This window comes from Lineus longissimus, chromosome 9 (assembly GCF_910592395.1).
Source record: "Lineus longissimus chromosome 9, tnLinLong1.2, whole genome shotgun sequence".
NCBI lineage: Eukaryota > Metazoa > Nemertea > Pilidiophora > Heteronemertea > Lineidae > Lineus > Lineus longissimus.
This window is the reverse complement of record NC_088316.1, coordinates 956,971-975,789: the sequence shown is the minus strand read 5'-3', so window position 1 is coordinate 975,789 and position 18,819 is coordinate 956,971. Positions and strand designations below refer to the sequence as shown.

General features: G+C 42.1%; 2 protein-coding genes across 2 annotated transcripts in view; one reads left to right on the top strand and one right to left on the bottom strand.

Annotated features, from left to right (window-relative positions):
• Positions 1-1,408: 1,408 nt before the first annotated feature.
• LOC135493687 (TBC1 domain family member 19-like) lies at positions 1,409-8,000 on the top strand. Its single transcript, XM_064781196.1, has 16 exons — positions 1,409-1,914; positions 2,309-2,381; positions 2,594-2,715; positions 2,843-2,917; positions 3,100-3,163; positions 3,567-3,666; positions 3,990-4,050; positions 4,182-4,293; positions 4,536-4,648; positions 5,073-5,210; positions 5,588-5,750; positions 6,048-6,157; positions 6,343-6,434; positions 6,872-6,987; positions 7,162-7,232; positions 7,387-8,000. Exons 1-16 carry the CDS (start codon positions 1,816-1,818, stop codon positions 7,453-7,455), a joined length of 1,578 nt encoding a protein of 525 aa, XP_064637266.1. The 5' UTR covers positions 1,409-1,815; the 3' UTR covers positions 7,456-8,000.
• Positions 8,001-9,099: 1,099 nt separating this feature from the next.
• LOC135493911 (protein dachsous-like) overlaps positions 9,100-18,819 on the bottom strand; it is a 45,774-nt gene continuing 36,054 nt past the window's right edge. The window contains exons 10-18 of the mRNA XM_064781560.1: positions 18,442-18,651; positions 17,971-18,340; positions 17,522-17,720; positions 16,929-17,331; positions 16,188-16,685; positions 15,657-15,943; positions 15,382-15,520; positions 15,038-15,209; positions 9,100-14,711 (exon numbers count right to left, since the gene is read on the bottom strand). Coding sequence (XP_064637630.1) covers positions 12,011-14,711; positions 15,038-15,209; positions 15,382-15,520; positions 15,657-15,943; positions 16,188-16,685; positions 16,929-17,331; positions 17,522-17,720; positions 17,971-18,340; positions 18,442-18,651 — 4,979 coding nt within the window. The 3' untranslated portion in view covers positions 9,100-12,010. The remainder of the gene's footprint in view (positions 14,712-15,037; positions 15,210-15,381; positions 15,521-15,656; positions 15,944-16,187; positions 16,686-16,928; positions 17,332-17,521; positions 17,721-17,970; positions 18,341-18,441; positions 18,652-18,819) is intronic.

Below are 18,819 nucleotides of genomic sequence, written 5' to 3'. Positions count from 1 at the left end.
TATGCTGAAATATACCGAAAAGATTAACTAATTATACTATAAAAGAACAGGTAAATAATTCCCATCGTGTATACGGCCATCCTGAGGAAATCAGGGGTTAATGTTCGCTTCTCTGGCCCTGCACACAAACATTAACCCCTGATTTCCTCAGGATGATATACTGCAGGATATCTCTCGGCCTCAATATTTGTCAGCATTTCTAAATACATCCTATCCATTATACGGTCAGTATTACTGACGTATCCTCACCATGTAATGACATGGAATAATGCTATAATGCGATTAATACTGGGTGTATAATGTGATTTCTTAAGAATACTGTCCATATAATGTGGTATATATACTGTGTCAGGCCCCTATGATGTGAGAATACTGGAGAATATTGCCACATTATTACAAATGGTTACAAATGTTCCGGATCATTTATACTGCATTGTACTGACTCTTGATACTTTAGGTATCCAACCAATATATCTCATTTTATCTCATAACATATATGCCTTATCTGACACAACAGCTCGACCCTGCTACAGAGAAGACCGTTATATCGTATGTCTTCTTCAGATTGAGTCTTGATTTGAAAGATTCTTGTGTTTTGGCTTCTCGGTCTCCCACCTTCCCAACATTATTGTATTATAACTTATAGCTTGACTATCATTGTGACAATTAGGTTACAACCTGGCCTACCTGATGACCTGGTGAGACACCTCGACGTGACCACAGAGAAGACAGTTCACAGCCTCGCTGCCACAGAGACAATGCTGACTCCTAGCCTGTCTGAAAGTAGACATCCCGACCAGGCCACGCAAACGACAGTTCCCTAATATAACCTAGCTGTCACAGATAGGCCTACATTTACAACCTGCCCCAACTAAGGCAAGAAACTTCACCCAGCTAATGAGAAAGAGTGAACAGCTGACATAACCTCTGATTTCCTCAGCATGACTGTAGATAACCATCAATAATTAGACAAGACTGATTTAACAAGTCTTCACTCTATATCACTGTAGGCCTACTTTTGGACAGCAGTGCGAAAAAATACTGAACCGATTTCTTCAAAGTTTTTTTTTCAAAAGATGGTTCCTAGACGCCATAATAAGTCCCAGAATAAGTCCCAGGTCTCACTCATGATATGACTGCAAGAGAAGGTAGACTTGCCCAGGATCACACTCACAGTCTTGATGACCGATGAATGATGAATAATGAAAGACAAGTGACCTGCCAAAGATCACACACGAGATGACCAAACGATTCCTTCTTTGTAGATTTGACAACCCTTGAAAGCATATCTTCTTTGCCATACTTTCCCGGGTACTTTCTCAATCCCAACAAAAAGTCCAAGGGAGCGAAACGACTTCGATTTGGAGCGAAACGACTGGGGGCGAAAAGGTCAGGAGTATAAAGATGGCCGACTTGGTCAAAATATTTTATTTTTCTCCAACAAAATCGCGAATTTTCTAAAGATTGGGCATCAATTAAAACTAACAATTCAGCAAAAGTTTGAGGTAAAGGAACTGGAGGGTGAAACTTAAGATATAAGAATTTACATCTTTACTTCTCTAATATAATCGGCGAAACCTTGGTTGTTGCCAAGGAAGCTTTCTGATTTCTCTCTCGTTCTGTCAAAATCGACAATGTAGTAGCGTACAGAGACTCCACCATACATTTTCAATACATACACCTGAAGGAGCAGTGCTGTGCTGATCGACAGTTGCTACATCTAACCTGTTGCCTTAAGTTAACTTAGAGTGTGACCACTAGATAATTGACTTAATGTCCTGGTGCTTGCTATTTGAATGACAAGACAACAAGAAGATGAATTCGACAGAAGAAGGACTTTCGTTAATGATAACAGAATTGATCGAGGATCTGCAGAAGTCAGTCATCTATTCTCAGTTGCAGAAAGCTGCTAGGGTAAGAAGTGCAAGGAATGTTCAGTTTGCCTATTTCTGGATGATCACTGACATTGCCAGGGTAGGCCTATAGGGTCGCAGTCGGTTGACTCCAATGTCATGACGAATGAGACTGACGCAATGTTGGTTACATCATAGGCTGACCCCATAAATCAGCAAATTTTTCCTCCACAGAGTTTGATCACTGAGGCCAGTAAGGGGAATGATCAGGAAAGAGACGACTTCTATGCTAAATCTATGGTAATGATACTGGTAGCTCTCCAAGTGTTAATGGCAGGCCTAGTGAGCAATATTTTACCATAACTGTTCTATATTGAATAGAACTTAATTCCCCCTAACTTTTTGTTTTATTCTTCTTGAATATAGGGATTTTAATATTTCATTATGTTTTTCAGTTTGAAGTCAGCAAACCAGGATTGCGACTTGTTGATTTGAAAAAAGGTGTCCAACAAGCGCTGATAAGTTCAGGTGAGCCAGAGATTCCAGCAGTAACTTTAGAAATGAAAGCATTCTGAAGTATGAGTACTTTCTCAACATCTTAAACTGAACTGTCAGTAGCTTGGTAGTTAGCAGTCAAAGGACAGGATTGAACAATTAGAATTTGCAAACAGAAAGTAAAATCCTGACTTTCTTTTGATTTCTTGCTATGGAGGTATTTCATTTCATGTATGTTGTTTCAGGATGGGAGAGGAAGTTAAGGAATGAAGTGTATCGCTTCATGCAGAAAGCTGTTCAGCCACCACACCCAGCTGTCCCTTTGGAATGTTCAAAGGAGCCGCTTGCATTTCTCAGAAAGGCTCAGGTAACTCAAAGATATTTCAGCTAATATTAATATGACAGCAAACTGCAAATCCATTATTTTCTGTACTTTATATAGGGAGAAGCAAATTCTGAGAGTTGTTTTGAAATGTCGTCTGTATATTTTTCAGTTAAATTGGGAGAAGCGAATTCTGAAGAGTCTGAACTCCATGTGTACGGAACTGAACACACCGCTGGCGAAAAAGGTAAGAAGGAGGTTGAGGAATGGCTTGAAAAAGTCCCTGTTTGCAAGCCTTCAAATCCATTTCTTGGATGTAAGACTCACTTGACTCAAACTGATAATGTTCACTCTCTTGCTCACTTAACTGCTTACGGTTATTATGCCTCGTTACACAGTGTTAGAAAGTCATATGATCTTCTTTAACAGAGGTCAGAAAAGGACCAGAAAGAACTCGCTGCCAGATGGACGGAAATTGGAGCTGATTTACCTGGTATGGTCATCTTTTCTATTTACTCTTCCGCTTGACTTATTTCTTAATTAATTGCCTGTGTTCACCATAAAATAATGGCATCTTTTCATATTTGGGATTCACAACAACTGTCCAATAAAAATTAAAAAAATAGAAACAATATCAATTTTTGCAGATCATGCAATTTTTCCTTCGGCTGTTTCAATCAAAAAATTCTTTTTTTTGCAATTTTTATTTGTGCAAATTACTGTTGCTTGCAAAATCCATGAAAATAAAATGCTCACGGAGATTGGGTGGTTGGCAGTAATTGTCTGTAGGAGGTTGACATGGAACTGAAATACAACACACTGTATGGTGAATTGCCCCTTGAAAGGCTGTGGGGGACCTGGCATACAATTCTTATTTGCTTTCTTTCCCATTTTAGATCTGTCTTCCTTCCGACCTGTTTATGCTCCGAAAGATTTCCTGGAAGTCTTGGCGAGCGTGAAGAACACAAACTGTGTCAGTGGTGATGGAACAGTGGGGTAAGTTAAGTCAGAAACACCAGGTGGCTAAGCTCAGACTAGCTTTTATCAGATATAAAGCTGCTTTCTGTGGAAGAATGAATTGAATAGATTTAGGATAAGGATAAGTATCGAGTGCTAGAATGAAAACAAAAGAAGTTGATCATGGGAAGTGTTTACGTTCTTTACCACAGGTTATTAAATAACTTAAATTCAAGTTTTTTTCAAATATTTTAGCGCACAGAGTTAGCCTTTAAATTTCCAATTGAGAAAATATAAACTGACTATAAATTTCAACCTTATATTGTGAATGTCCTCATTTTGATTTTGTCTGTTTGCCTTAGTTTTCAGAACATGTGGGGTATCATTCAAGTGAATTTAAAAATCAAAGATATACATGGACTGGTAAGTGTCTTCTTATCCCAATATCAGAGATTAACAGTTTTCTTTCCATCTAAATTTCGTCAAGATGATCTTTCCTGGCCAATTCTTATGTTCCTTTTGGTGTAATTGTATCATATTCTTGCTTGTTTTAGCGTCTTCGTTACAACGAGATGTCAATCAATCAGTGTCAGACAGGCGTTGACGACAGTCAAGATATTCCACTGGAACTGTTTGAACAAGAGAGGACGAAGCTGGCCAAGAAAGGTAAAATACAGCAAGGGCAAGGGAGTCCTAATCTAAAACCTGATCCATACCAATTTCTATCTGTATTCATTCCATTCCAGTGCTGGCTGTCAGTCACAGTGCATTCACTCAAGAGTTTGCCAAGAAAGGTTGTCCTATTGGTCAGAGGGCTGAGTGGTGATGTCCATCTAATCCATACCCTTACCCATCTTGCTATTTTTTCCTTTGCTTGTCAATTTCTATCTGTATTCATTCCATTCTAGTGCTGGCTGTCAGTCACAGTCCTCTCACTCAAGAGTTTGCCAAGAAAGGTTGTCCTATCGGTCAGAGGGCAGAACTGTGGTGTCAAATGTTAGGAGTCACTATGGATGACATCGTAAGTGGGTATTTCGTGATTCCTTTGAAAATCTCTGGCCCCAGTTTGTTTGATGCAATCACTGAGGCTTTTAGCTACTTCTTACATTCAATGGACCAAGATTTCTAACCTGCATATATAATGTACAGCGTTGAAAACGTACATATCTCAGCCAGATTTTTGTTCAAATTGTTCTTCTGTGGTAAGATTACCATAAGCAGCAGAATTTTGAAGTAATTTTGAACTAAATTGTAAAAAATTTAATTTGTAAAGTAAATATTGTGCTAGTGTCTTCAGAAAGTGCATATTGTGAGCATTCCAACAAAAGGCCATGTTTTAGGTTTGGACAATCTGTCTGCCTTGCTTATAATGTGCCCAAACTACCACCTGGCATTGATATAACTGTAAATTGAAAAATAATTGTCTTTTGCTTGTTTCTCTCCAGGACCGCCTATACTATGAACAGTTAAAACAATATGTGTTACAACACGAGCTCCTCATCGATACACTCATCCATAAGGACGTCAAACTGACTGCCACGAATGACGACCAGTACTTTGTCTTCGAGGATTATCTCTATCAGGTAGAGTAGTAGAGTAGAATCAAAACTTTCCATGTCTTCGAGGATTATCTCTATCAGGTAGAGTAGTAGAGTAGAATCAATACTTTCCATGTCTTCGAGGATTATCTCTATCAGGTAGAGTAGTAGAGTAGAATCAATACTTTCCATGTCTCAGAAGAGAGAACTTTCTGAAAAGACTTAACGCTCCCCTCAACTTGCTCATTTAGTCCTGGTGATAGTTTCTCACCTAGTCCTCTGAAGCATGTTTTCTCGGGGATCAGTGTTTGCTGTCTTGGGTGGATTTATCTTTATCAGTTAATGTAGAATGAAGATTTTATGATTTTTACAAACATTATATAGTGGTGGCATCATTTAACACTCTCTTATTTCCATTCCAGATTCTCCTGCCATTTGCTCGAGACACTGCTGTCCTGGAACATTTCAAATCTAGTAGTGCAAATCCACCAAAGGCCTTTATTCGAGGGAAATTGGGAGATGAAGAATTTGCCGTGAATTACCCTCCGAATGGCATTATACCATTTCATGGATTTGCCATGTACGGTAAGAAATCAGCCATTTTTGATGGAATGGTGAAATTATGAGTGTATGAAATACCCCCCCCCCCAAGCTTTCCCTACACCCTGGAATTCCCCAGCTTGCAGAGAATAGGGCAGGCCTGCCAACTTTGCGAGCTTGTCCTGGGAAAGGCAGAAGTTTGTGCTGAGTCATGCTCATGACCAAATTCCAGTTCGCCAAAGGGCAATGGTTATCAGATATCCACTTGACTATTGGAAGTGACGTAGAGAAACCTTCATGAATGAGCTGATTGTTACAACTGACATGATTTATTTCTTGCAGTGACGCCAATGTGTTACATCTACAACGACCCGGTCAAACTCTACTTCATCTTTAGGGAGATGTATCTGAGATATTTTTGTAAACTCCATACGATCTCGTCACATCCAGAGGTGAGTATATTCAGCTAGGCCTGTGACTGGTTGTACACTAATGTTGGTGTTATCTACTTCAATCAGTTAAGCCCTCAGACTTAATGCCCAGTAAAGTTAACTCTAGCGTTGATGTTGGTGTATAAAAAAGATTATATAAAAAAATAGATTGCCATGTTACATGTAATTTGTATCTTTTTTTCTAGGGAATCATGTCATTGTGTCGACTGTTTGAAGACCTGCTGCAGACCCATGAACCCCAGCTCTTCCAGCATCTCAAGTCGTGTGGCATACAGCCGTAAGTCTTACAACAATCCTCCTCTTTTCTCTGATGTATAAACAATGATGGCCTTTTGTTTAGGTTGAACAACATAATATTTGCTTCACTGGAGTTGAGAAAAATAGACCAGCAGTCCGTGTTGTTGGTCATAACAATAATGATATTAATATTGAGTTCTTATATGGTGCTTTTCCATGTTTCCCTGCTCAAAGAGCTTTTGTGATATCATATAATTACCCCAGTCTCCACAGAAATCAATCACGGGTTTCAAGGAGCAACCAGAAGGTGCTCACTTGAACTCGACCAGTAGGGGAACCAAGCAGTGACTCGGCCGGGAGTCGAACCCACGACCTCCTGATCATGAGGCCGACTCTCTACCACTGGGCGAACGCAGCCGCTGCCCCTACTACTGTTAAGGTTGTTGCCCTAACTTTATTTTATTGTTGTTATTGCAGACTGAAGGTCGCTTTCAAATGGATGTTTCGAGCATTCTCCGGTTACCTCGCCAGCGACCAAGTCCTCCTTCTGTGGGATAGAATCCTTGCCTATGGTTCGTTAGAAATATTGGCTGGTGAGTTCGCAAATCTATCATCTGAATCTTCTAATAGAGTCAATGATAATTTGATTACGACTGCCTTGGGACAATGGTATTATGGCGATTGGCATAATAGCATGGGGAGTCAGTAGTTTGACTGTCTGATTCTTACACAGAAATGACCTAAATGTTTGCATCTCTCTCTTGCAGTCCTAGCCTTTGCAATCTTTTCATTCCGTAAGACGAATCTGATGCAGGTTGAGGCCTACTCTGCGTCTGAGGTGAGTACATTGTGTCATTTGTACTTTAAAGGCCTACGCTGTTCATTCAAACAAAAATTGGCATTTTAAAGTCTCTACTAATATATTGAACTGTGATTTTACAGCCCATGACTTTCAAAATGTTTCTGATATCAGTATATTTTCTCATTTTCAGGCTGTTCTTGCTGACCTTACCACGCTAAAAGTGATTCCACTCATTCAGCTGAGTTTGTTCACAATATGAAAACTGAGCTGGCTGAAAAAATATGGCGTTGAAGATTGAAGATTGTCTATGACGATACACTGTACTTCTGAATGATAGTTCACAACAATGTCCATACTCTATGTGTGCATTCCGAGGAGGAGATTGAGGCTCATCATTTGCGACATCATCATGTCACACAGCCATGTGGCCATTGGGGCTATCCTGCACTGCTGACAATCCAGCACACGTCATGGTTCTGTCCTCAGTGAGAGAGCATGTCAAAATCAATCTGAATGGCAAATGCATTTCTTGTAACAAGTTCAATTATTGTGAGCTTCTTGAACTTTTAGTGAACACTTGCTGAGCTTGATATCTGTGTTAGTATCTGCTTTAGATTCAAACTACGCATCATAATAGGCCGATCAATTTCAGAACAACATTTAATTTTTGGACCTAGGTTTTTACCCCGCTGTAATAATGTTCACATTGTATTCACTCAATTTGGTGAGGTAATGTTAATGTGTGTCTGTGAATGGCAGACACACATCAAATGAACACTTTCCAATAAAATCTTATTCATCAAATTTCATCATGATGTTATTTATTGCCATAGCTGTCTCCCTATCTTCCCTGCATTTGTTTTTAACAAGGGGGTACCTGTCACAATGTCCCTTTAAAAAATCTCATGCCCTAATTCTGGAAAAGGTTGTCTCCAAATCCTGTGGGTGAGTTTCGGTCCATCCCAGGATCCCCCCAAAATATCATTGCCCACCTTTACAGTCCGAGACCCATTGGCTAAGTTCAGTCACTAAGTTGACTTGACCTGTTTCGGTGTCTGACCATTCTACAAGTGCTTGATCTCCTAATGCGAACAAGGACGACAGCAGGTTGAGCCTAGGTGGCTCCCATGTACCTCCCTGAGACAGCTATTGCCCTATCTGACTCCCATGTACCTCCATGAGACAGCAGGTTGAGCCAAGGTGGCTCCCATGTACCTCCCTGAGACAGCTATTGCCCTATCTGACTCCCATGTACCTCCATGGGACAGCAGGTTGAGCCAAGGTGGCTCCCATGTACCTCCCTGAGACAGCTATTGCCCTATCTGATCATTCCTCGTAAAGAGAACAAGGACAACATGAAGTTGAACTCTGTTAGCTCCAGTAGTGCATCAGAATCAGAACAGTGGAGACAGCTCTTACCCTGTCTGACGATTCCATAAGTGTCTCATCTCATAAAGAGAAGAAGGATCATACAAAGTAGCACTCATGGACAGGGTTGTATCGTGTACGCTCCTTCGTTGGAGTGAGATGGGCTCTGACCATCTGCGACATGTCTCCCCCAATACTAAAGGGACAGGATTGTATCTCATCGCCACACTAACTTGGTTAGGGACCCCATCCATACCCAGATTTGGGTAGGGTTTGGGAGCAGCACAATAAGTTTGTTTCTCATGTCTCGTCCAATACTACAGGAACAGCGTCTCTAACTTGGGTAGGGACCCCATCCCTACCCAGACTTGGGTAGGGTTTGAATGCCATGGGGAATATGTTGGAGACTTGCCTATGGCCGTCTGTGACACATTTCATCCAGTACTGAAGGCACATGGTTGTAACCTCTTCCACCACTGCATACACAACAACAAACTTAGTTAACAAAGAAATTCTTAATTGTATCAAATTTATTTTTTCATTTTTTCTTCAAGATATTTACACTGTACGTTTCTTTTGGCAATCAAGAGAGATCTACTCTAAAGTTTCCATATCAAAAGATATATTTACAAATTATTAATATTTATCATCCTACACGTATAAAAACATCGCATTCATCATCTTTAACTGCACATGATTATTGCATTGTTGGTTCCAGACTCCCTGAAGAGGGTAGGAGATCAATCCACATCAACATCCGCTGCCAATGAGAGACTTTATATGGAACCAAAAGGTGGCAGCAGTAGTTATCAGTCAAACCAGACACAGACCCTTGTGGATGAAATGGACATGGACTCGACCACTAATTACTGCTGCCATCTTATAAAGTTCCTCATCTTACCACAGTGTTGAGAATGGGCACCCCTGTCGACTCCTCGTATGAGCATAGCCACCAGGCAACGTCAGTCAGCAGGGACAAACATTTCTCAAGTTGAAATTTACAGAAATTGACTTCAAAATTCAAAACACAGTAATGGTGTTACATTGGTTCCTACCCGTGAATGACAGGAAGCTCCAGATTGCAATCAGCAACAAGCGTATGACCCCATCTTCAAAGATCCCATCCCAACATGAATGAAATTCTGAACCTGGGTTCAGACACGCAAACCCCAAATTTGGTGTAGTTCACTTCAATATAAATGTACAGCAGTCTTGATAGAAACCTCATTGCATCTATACAGTTCATACGCATAAAGATTCTGAAATATTTCATACACAGGGTGTCCCGAAAAGAGAATCAAATTGAATGCATCAAAATATAAGTAGTGTAAACTGCCAAATTTAAGTGGGCATTATATTTTCCAAAATTTCAAGAAAGAAATAAGTTTGATTGGAAAAATTAACGAAATTTTGCATTCCATGAAATTTCATGGTTTATAGTTTATAGTACCTGTAAGTCAGTCTCTTGCGCAACCTGAGAAATACAGACTTGATTTTAAGTAGTGTGATCCCTCAGTAGTTGTAATTTACCAAATCTATGTAACATAAGAAATGTAAGAGTCTAAAAGATATAAAATTTCAAACCTTTAAAAATCTCTCAATAGAGAGAGAAAAATCTGATCCTCTTGTCGTGACACTGATATTCTGGCTGGATATTGATACACTCATCTCATAAGAATAAGTCTTCATGACTTCTCATCTACCGGTAGATTCAAAAGATATGTCTCAATGCACTGCTATGCAGCGCCATCTTTATACAAAGTTACAAATAGCTTGCAATGTTGATTTACAAAACACATACTGTGTCGATTCTATTAAGCCAGTGAAAAAAATGTAAAGTAGGCCTTTTGTCCAGGCGGCCACCCCCCAACTGACTTATTGTGTCGACGCAGTGTGCCTACTTTTATATCAAACCCTGTGAAATATGGAGCCCAGGAGCAATGGGAACCAAGCCGAGCACTTTATGAAGCAGTCTTATATTTGTGAAACTAGAGTACATGCACTTGATATGCACATTACACATGATATAGCATGAGATAGTCAACGTCCTGGATAAAACATGGTTTTGGTTAAAATGAATATCTGATAAAAACATATCTCACACAATCGAATAGTTTGGCCATAACAAACTCACCCCAAGCAGACAAATATGAATAATAAAACTGCCCAGTACAAAAAGTTTTACTGAAGATTGTGAAAATAAGAAAATGTTCTCAAAAGAATACAACATCTTCGTCGACCGCATGGACCTGATTTGGTCATGATATGTTTTGCTTTATTCAGCGCTGGTTTTGTCCAAGTGCCTCAGCATAATGTAAATAAACTGTTCCAATGTATAATGTGAAAGTGCACATGCATTCTGTTCACTAGATACCGGTAACTGTTTGTTGCTAGAATTTGAAAGAGGGGAAAGGTTGCCCTAAGTAGTTTTGAAAGATATGTTGTAGCACGAAGCTCTTTCATGAAATATATCCACAACTTATGGTAACGATATTCATAAACTAGACATATCAACTCGTAGAATGCACAACACGTTATTCACGTCTCCTCCAGGAATATCGGGCAATAATGTCTCGAAAAGCCTGACCAAATGATTCAATGTTAGCAGTGTTCCACTTCTTTCAGTGTTTGACACTGCAAACAATCTTTCCTGGAGGAAATTATGATCTGACACTAGATGTATAGCAGCTTTAAGCCTTGTAGAAGAGGTTATAAGACACACTTTCAGAACTTGAACTGTTCAGTCACGAATACCAGGCTCTAGATCACTGCGCCTGGTTTTCTCTCCTATGTTAATAAAAAAGAATATTTATAAAGTGCAAATGTAAAGTAAGGTGGTACAATCATTGCCCCAGTACAATTATAGCCTCAATGTACACTGATGTGTTCCATCAGCTCATTTTAACACTGTAGGGACTATAAATGTACCACTTTCCCTCAAATAAGGTCTAAAATTTGTTCTTCATTTAGTGCAAATTTAACAATTACCTCCTTGAACTTCCAAGTTCTTGAGATATGTACAGACCCAGTGCGAAATCCCTTACAAAACAACCTTTCACTCTGAAGTACTTTCTGCCCCAGAATTCTGATCAATCATGGAAACTGGGACTAAGGGTTCAACATGATTTAACAATGGGAACTTCTTTCATTTGCACTTTATGAACGTCCCTATCTTACTCAATTCGACCTCACAAAATATACACCTCAAAATGTACACATAATGGCTGCCAATGGAATTTTGTGAACATCTTTAAAAAATGCCCAAAAGTGGCTGAAGAATTGGAAAATTCTCCATCTTCTAACACAATACGTCTCTGAAACTTATCGAGTTATAAAAATATAAATATTCACATCAAATATACCACGCCAATCATCATATCCACAATAATCCAATCGCTTTCAACCGAAATGTTTTAATCCGCAATGTAGATATGGACATCCAAGGCTCAAATACGAAATTCCTGTTCCGAGCCGGATAAATGTGATAATGAATTATTTGATCGAGTGCGATTAGGTGCGCTGTGAGTACTGGAGTGTCCTGAACTGTTTGAGGGAGCACCGCGTTGTGACATATTGTAGCCGGGAATGGCGGGCGCCCGCATGCCAAGCGGAGAAAGGGATGGAGTGAAGGACGGCGTATACGCGTGCGATTGGAATGATGAATCATGGGTAATCGGTGACCGCGGCGAAAAGGGAATCGGCGGTGCCGCATGATTGGGCGGAGCACTGTTCTTGTTTGACCTTTGAGGGAGAGTGTTTTGTTGTGACACTGTGGAGTTACTTTGACTAGAATGAGTGGAGGAGGGTTTGGAAGGGATTGAGGATGACAAGCCAGGTAGAGGGGGCATATCAGTGATCATCGGAGGCGGGTAAAGCTTCACTTTATTAAGTCCTGAATTCGACCCCTGCGACGGCCGCAGTGGCACAATTTGAGTCACTGGTTGTTTTTTAGGTTGGATGTTCTCGTCTTTTAGACGAGCGATCTCCGTGAATACGTCAGCTAATGGCTGATACTGCGGTCCCCAGTCGAGTAAATAATCCCAGTTGTAAGAACCGCTGAATTCCTCTTCTGAATTGATCACACTCGAGAGAGAACCAGCGTGTGCAGGGTCCGCACTATCATCGAAAATCAACTCTGCTGATCCCGTCATCATCGACGACAGATCGTCTGAGCTATCCATTTCACCGAGTTTCTGATAAATGATATTTCCAATGTCCAAACCATCACCTTCTCCTCCACCCTCCTCACTGAACTGGTGAATGCTCTCCACAGAATGGGTTAACCCTGCAGGTTTGGGATCAGCTTTAATCTTCGACACATCGATACCTAATTTTGCCAAATAATCCTTATGATTTCGGACGGAATGTTCTGAGATATTGTCATCGTCATTCTGAATACCAGAATCTGGCATTCCTTTCCGAAGCATGTTCTGGGATTGATTCAGAGGACCAGAATTAATTTTACGGATTTCCTCATCGTCATCCTCATTGTCCTCGACTGAACCTCGTCCACTTGACGCGGAGTGCGATTGGTCGGATAGCTCCGAGGTTGTACAGTTAGCATTGCTAATGCTGTAATGGTGGATGTCATTGTACTGAGGTGGACCACTATCCTCACGTGCCACTAACGGTGGCTGGTCAGGTGACATTAGGATGCCATGAACGTGAACGGGATCAAAACTAGTATCATGGTGAGATCTCGGAGGCGGGGGACGGCGCTTGGCTCTCCTGCCACGAAAACATAACAAAGCCGTGATGACGACAAGAATCACGCCAACAATTGCAAAGACGATCGCCAAAACTAACGCGGGACCCTTGAGACCGGATGTGACTGGCGCCACCACACCGCAGCCAGCACAGGTACGGTTGACCGCAACTTCTGCCTTAACCTCGACACTCTTGGAATCCGGTTTGCCAGAACTTGCACGAATCTTCAACTGCACTGAATCGGCCTCTAAAGCCCGTTTTGCCCGCCTTAGAATCACCTGATCTGTGTAGCGATTAACCCATCGCTTCCTCCTTCTTGCATCATTGAAAGATCTTTTAACATACACCACGCCCGTCGTACTGTTTATCGTGAAGTAATCGTTACTTTCGCTGAAGGAGTAAACGAGTCGGCCATCTTCACCTCCGTCGTCATCCTGGGCTTGAACCTGGCCGACGACGTCACCCACCACGGCGTTCCCACGTACAGAGAAGCTATAGGTTGTCTGTAGAAACCTGGGCACATATTCATCCACACTCTCCACATTGACAAGAACAGCTATCGTGGCAGCGTTGCCTCCAATGTCAGAGGCACGAATCTTGAAGCGATAGTTTGTTTTTGTTTCATAATCAAAGACAGCATTGGTCGTAACAAGTCCTGTGTCTTTGTTAATTTTGAATAAATTAGTCGCCTCCAAAATTTCGTACTTCAATTTTCCAAAGATGTTGCCATCCTGATCCTTGGCGTGTGCTGTGAAGACGGACGTTCCGACTACGGAATTTTCTGGAACAGACTCCAGGTACATCATGATTGGGAATGTTGGTTTATGGTCGTTAATATCTGTGATGTTAATTACCACTGTTGTATAATTAGCCAAACGATTCTCATTGGTACACATGGTACAATCCATCGCTTGTACGATAAGACGATGTTCTGTCTTCGTCTCATAATCCAGAGGCTTCTCAACAGTAATCCAACCCGTCAAACGATCAATCTTAAACGACAGATCATCGTTTCCGGACGTGATGGCGTACTCGATTACAGCATTCTCTCCAATATCTCGATCAGATGCCGATATCTGCACGACAGATGTTTTAAGTGTGACGCTCTCATTCAAATCAACGTAATATTCTGATTTCGTAAACTCGGGTGCCCAATCGTTCACATCGTCGATAATAATCCTGACAATTGTTGTGGACTCCATGGAAGGCGTGCCGTGATCCCTGCCGCGGATCGTGAAGTTATACGTCGAAACGGTTTCTCTGTCCAGCTTGCCCGTCAAGAAGATTTCCCCGGTGTTGCTGACCATTTTGAACTTCATATCCTGGTTGCCCGTCAGGATCGTGTAATCGACCTTCTTGTTATTGCGTGAGCTGTCACCGTCGTTTGCGATGACAGTGACCACAGGGGTACCCTCGGCAACATCTTCCTTGAGATGGACACTGAAAGAGAAAGCAATATCTCCATCAGACAGTTACTCATGAATTTCTTGCCAGAAATTTCAATGCTGTGGCTCACGCTGTCTGTGAAGATTTCTGGTGGAACTCAGAAATAGACAAGCACGGTTATTGCCCAAAGTGGCGTGGTAAGAACTGGTAAAGGCCGACCTCAAAATGATCCAAACTTGAATTGAAGAAATCAACAGCCATACACATCCCTTGCAAATTTCAGGTGAAATGTTATTCAAGCTTGCACGGACTGAAGCAAGTCAACTTGTATTGAACATCTAAGAGAGGTCAGAAGAGTTAAGAATGATTTTGGTACATACGTATAAACCGACTTGGTGAAGACTGGTGCGTGGTCGTTGACATCGATGATCTGAATGCGTACGGCGACAATGGCGGTCCTAGGTGGTACGCCACGGTCAGTGGCCGTCACAACAAGCTGAATGGTTGGCATCGCTGGGTTGAATTTCACTGTCTTGTTGGTGAAAATAGTCCCTGCAAAGATTTGGTTTTGGTCAGATGGGCGAAAAGAAATCGTAATCCAAACGAAATAAGCAGGAAACTCAAAAATCTGAGGAGGGTTCGTAATACAGAGTTTCTATGGTGATTACAACATCTTAAAGAGACCTTTGAGGAGAGTTATTTGCTGTGTTTCCTAGCAACTAACCTGTTGTCTTGTCGATGACGTATCCGTCCACTGGGAGCCCCATTCCATAGACTATCTCGGCATTCTTGCCTGAGTCCTTGTCTGTGGCATTAACAGTCAGAACAGCATAGCCGGGCCTGGTCAACTCATTTAGGAAAACCTGTCAACAGAAATTGGAACAATCATGAACAAACTCTAAGGATAAGGGGCATTATTCAGACACAGAAATGTTCCCAAAAGGTCAAGAATCATCAAATTTGAGCACCAACCCCTGATAGGAAAATGACAATACATACCTCGTACGTCTCCTCTGCAAAGATTGGTGAATTATCATTATCATCTATGACGTTGATATCGACCTCTGTCTGCGCTACATGCTTCTGATCCGATGCTTCTAACCGGAGCTGATACTGTGTTTCTTTCTCATGGTCAAGCGGCTTGGCCAAGGTGATACGGCCGCTGAATCTGTCGATGCTAAACATGGCGCCTGGGTTCCCTTTGGAGGCAAAGTTGTAAATGATGGTCGGGTTAGCGTCGACATCGTTAGCAGTGATGGTGGTCACCACTGTGCCAACTCTCATGCCTGGAGTTATAAAAGTGAAAAATCATCAATAATTAATAAAACATGCTGAATTCTTTGCACTGGAGATCTGTAGCTTCATATCACACCAATCACTTGGCTCAGATTCCAAAGCGAACATTCAAATTTCCTTTCAAGTTGTTTGATGAGCAGATAGTATGTATACTTAGGTCAAAACTCTGGTCTCTCAAGGGAACACTCTCTGATTTTGTGTTTTTTTAATCGAGTCTGTGAACAGACAGCTTACCTTCGTGTATGTTAACAGCAGCAGGAAGTGGGAAGAAGGGACTGTTGTCGTTCAGGTCAATGACGGTGATCTTGAGCGTACAAGTGCTGGAAAGCTGTGGGCTTCCCATGTCCACCGCCTCAATCTCCAACCTGTACGTTTTATGGACCTCACGATCGAGGACAATATTCGTCTTGACGATCCCGCTGAATTTCGATTGAAGGGTAAAAGCATTATCCTCGTTGCCCATGATGATTGAATAGTGGATTTCTCCGTTGCTGTTCTGGTCGGGGTCCATGGCCGAGACTTGTGTGACGTACATCCCCCGACTTCCCCCTTCCCTCACAGCACCAACATAGCGCTCCTGGGTAAACTTCGGCGCGTTGTCATTCTGATCCTTTAACTGCACCCAGACCGTCGCGTATCCATAGACACCGCCACCCTCCGCCATGACTGTTAGACGGATCAAGGGCCGAGTTTCAAAATCAAGCTTCCTTGGGTCGCGCACTTCAATCAAACCTGAAACCATAAAGAATATGCAGGCATATGAAAAGGTTATTCCATTTTCAGGCATGAATTAGATTTTATAATGTGGGCCATAATTGTACCAAGGCTATAATTGTACAAATTTACCTTACACGTAGCAAATCCACCTGTAAAAGGAATCTATTCATGTATCAATATTGCTATATTGCTAAAGACATCCAACAGCTACGCCAATGAACGACTGAAGAGAATCGTTCTTCAAAGATGTCGGCTTACCATTTGTCGTTATCATGAAGGCATTGTCCTCATTACCGCTGGCTATGGTGTAACTGATCGTCCCGCCAGATCCACTGACATAGTTTGCCGTCACCTTTTTGACCGTCGTCCATTGTGGTGATCCCTCGTTAATACTCGTATTATAAACCGAGTTCTCGAAACGAACGGTTGGTCCTGAGGGGCTCCCGACACGGATCTCTACCATTCCTTGGGAGGAGAGTTGTGGGTTGCCCCCGTCCCGCGCAACAATCGTCAGGGTGTGGAAACTGATTGCCGAGTTATCCAGGGCACGTGTGGTCTTGATTACGCCGGAGGATGGATCGAGGCTGAAGTACGATGTCGACGTGGATAAGCTGTACATGATGACTGCGTTGCTGCCGACGTCTGGGTCAGTGGCCTTAACCTGCAAGGAAAGACGAAGAGAAGATATTAGAGAGTGTTGCACACTTAAGTGAGGGCCAGCACTGAACTCACCATCAGATCATGGGTACCCCTAAGGGAAGAAGTGATTGGATGGTCTGACCAGAGCACACATCACAGTATTGTCACATGAACAGATTATAATGAAAAAGGTCTGAGATCACCATGCTCACCTGTAGTATGGACCTGCCCACCGGCTGACTCTGCAGAATATTGGCTGTGTATGGTACCTTTTCGAACACGGGCGGGTTATCATTGACATCAGATATCGTCACATCAACACTGACGGTGCTATTTCTGGGACCATAGAGGCCTCCGTCAGTCGCCATGACAACAAAGGAGAACCTGTCTCTCTTCTCTCGGTCAAAGAGACTGGAAAAACGATGCAAGAAAGATAAGAAATTGATTCAATTGTTGACTTGATCATTTATCAACTTATCCTTGCAGCAAATTCACTTCAATATCGTTTTCTACAATATTTTTGTTGCCATTAAGTGAATACAGTGTAAACCTGCTAGAACTTATTGTCCTAACAAAGTTTTGTAATCTGCTACAGAACCTTTAGTCATTTTTCGAAGGTGACAATTACGACCCAAATAGCGTTGAATAAGAGAACACCTACCCAGTCGTCTTGATGACACCAGACTCACTATCAATGGTGAACATGCCGTCTGTATCATTCCCCAATGAATACGTCACTTTGGCATTCTCTGCTTCGTCACGATCGGACGCTGATACCGTCAAGACCGGTGCACCAAGCGCAACGTTCTCTGGTAAAACTTTGGTATAACTCGTCTGGCTGAATTGAGGACTGTTGTCATTTTGGTCGAGAACTTGGACGATGATTTGCGACGTGCTTGACATGGGGTTATCACTGTTGTCTTTAGCGGTGATGGTCAGGTTATAGGAGGCAACGGTCTCACGATCCAGCGCAGAGCAGGACAGCACCCCGGTGACGGCGTCGAGAATGAACTTGTTGTCGTTGTTGCCCGCTGTAAACAACAGGAATATCAATAATAATAACTAGAATCAGACATTGGACTCGGACTTGAAACATGAAATGACGCTAAGCTCAGTAAATGTTCACACTCACCAGTTATTGAGTATCTCACTTGACCGTTCTTGCCAGTGTCCATGTCCACGGCCGCTACCGTATGAATGCCGACAAATGCTTTGCCTTCTGGGACGCGGAGTACGTACGAACTGGTTTGGAAGACCGGTTTGTTGTCGTTCATATCCAGGACATTGAGCATGAGAGTCGTTGTGTCATACTTTGCCGGGAAGGCTCCATCTCGCACATACGCTACAAATAGAGAGATTTGTCATCATTAAATGATTTCTGGCAGTCAGTGTGGGGCAGGGTAAACATCAGCACCTGGTACCTCTGAGGTCCCGGGTTAGATTCCCCGATCAGTCCCGGTACACTCACCTGACAGATCGACTCTCTTCGACAGCGTAGGATTACCCCCTA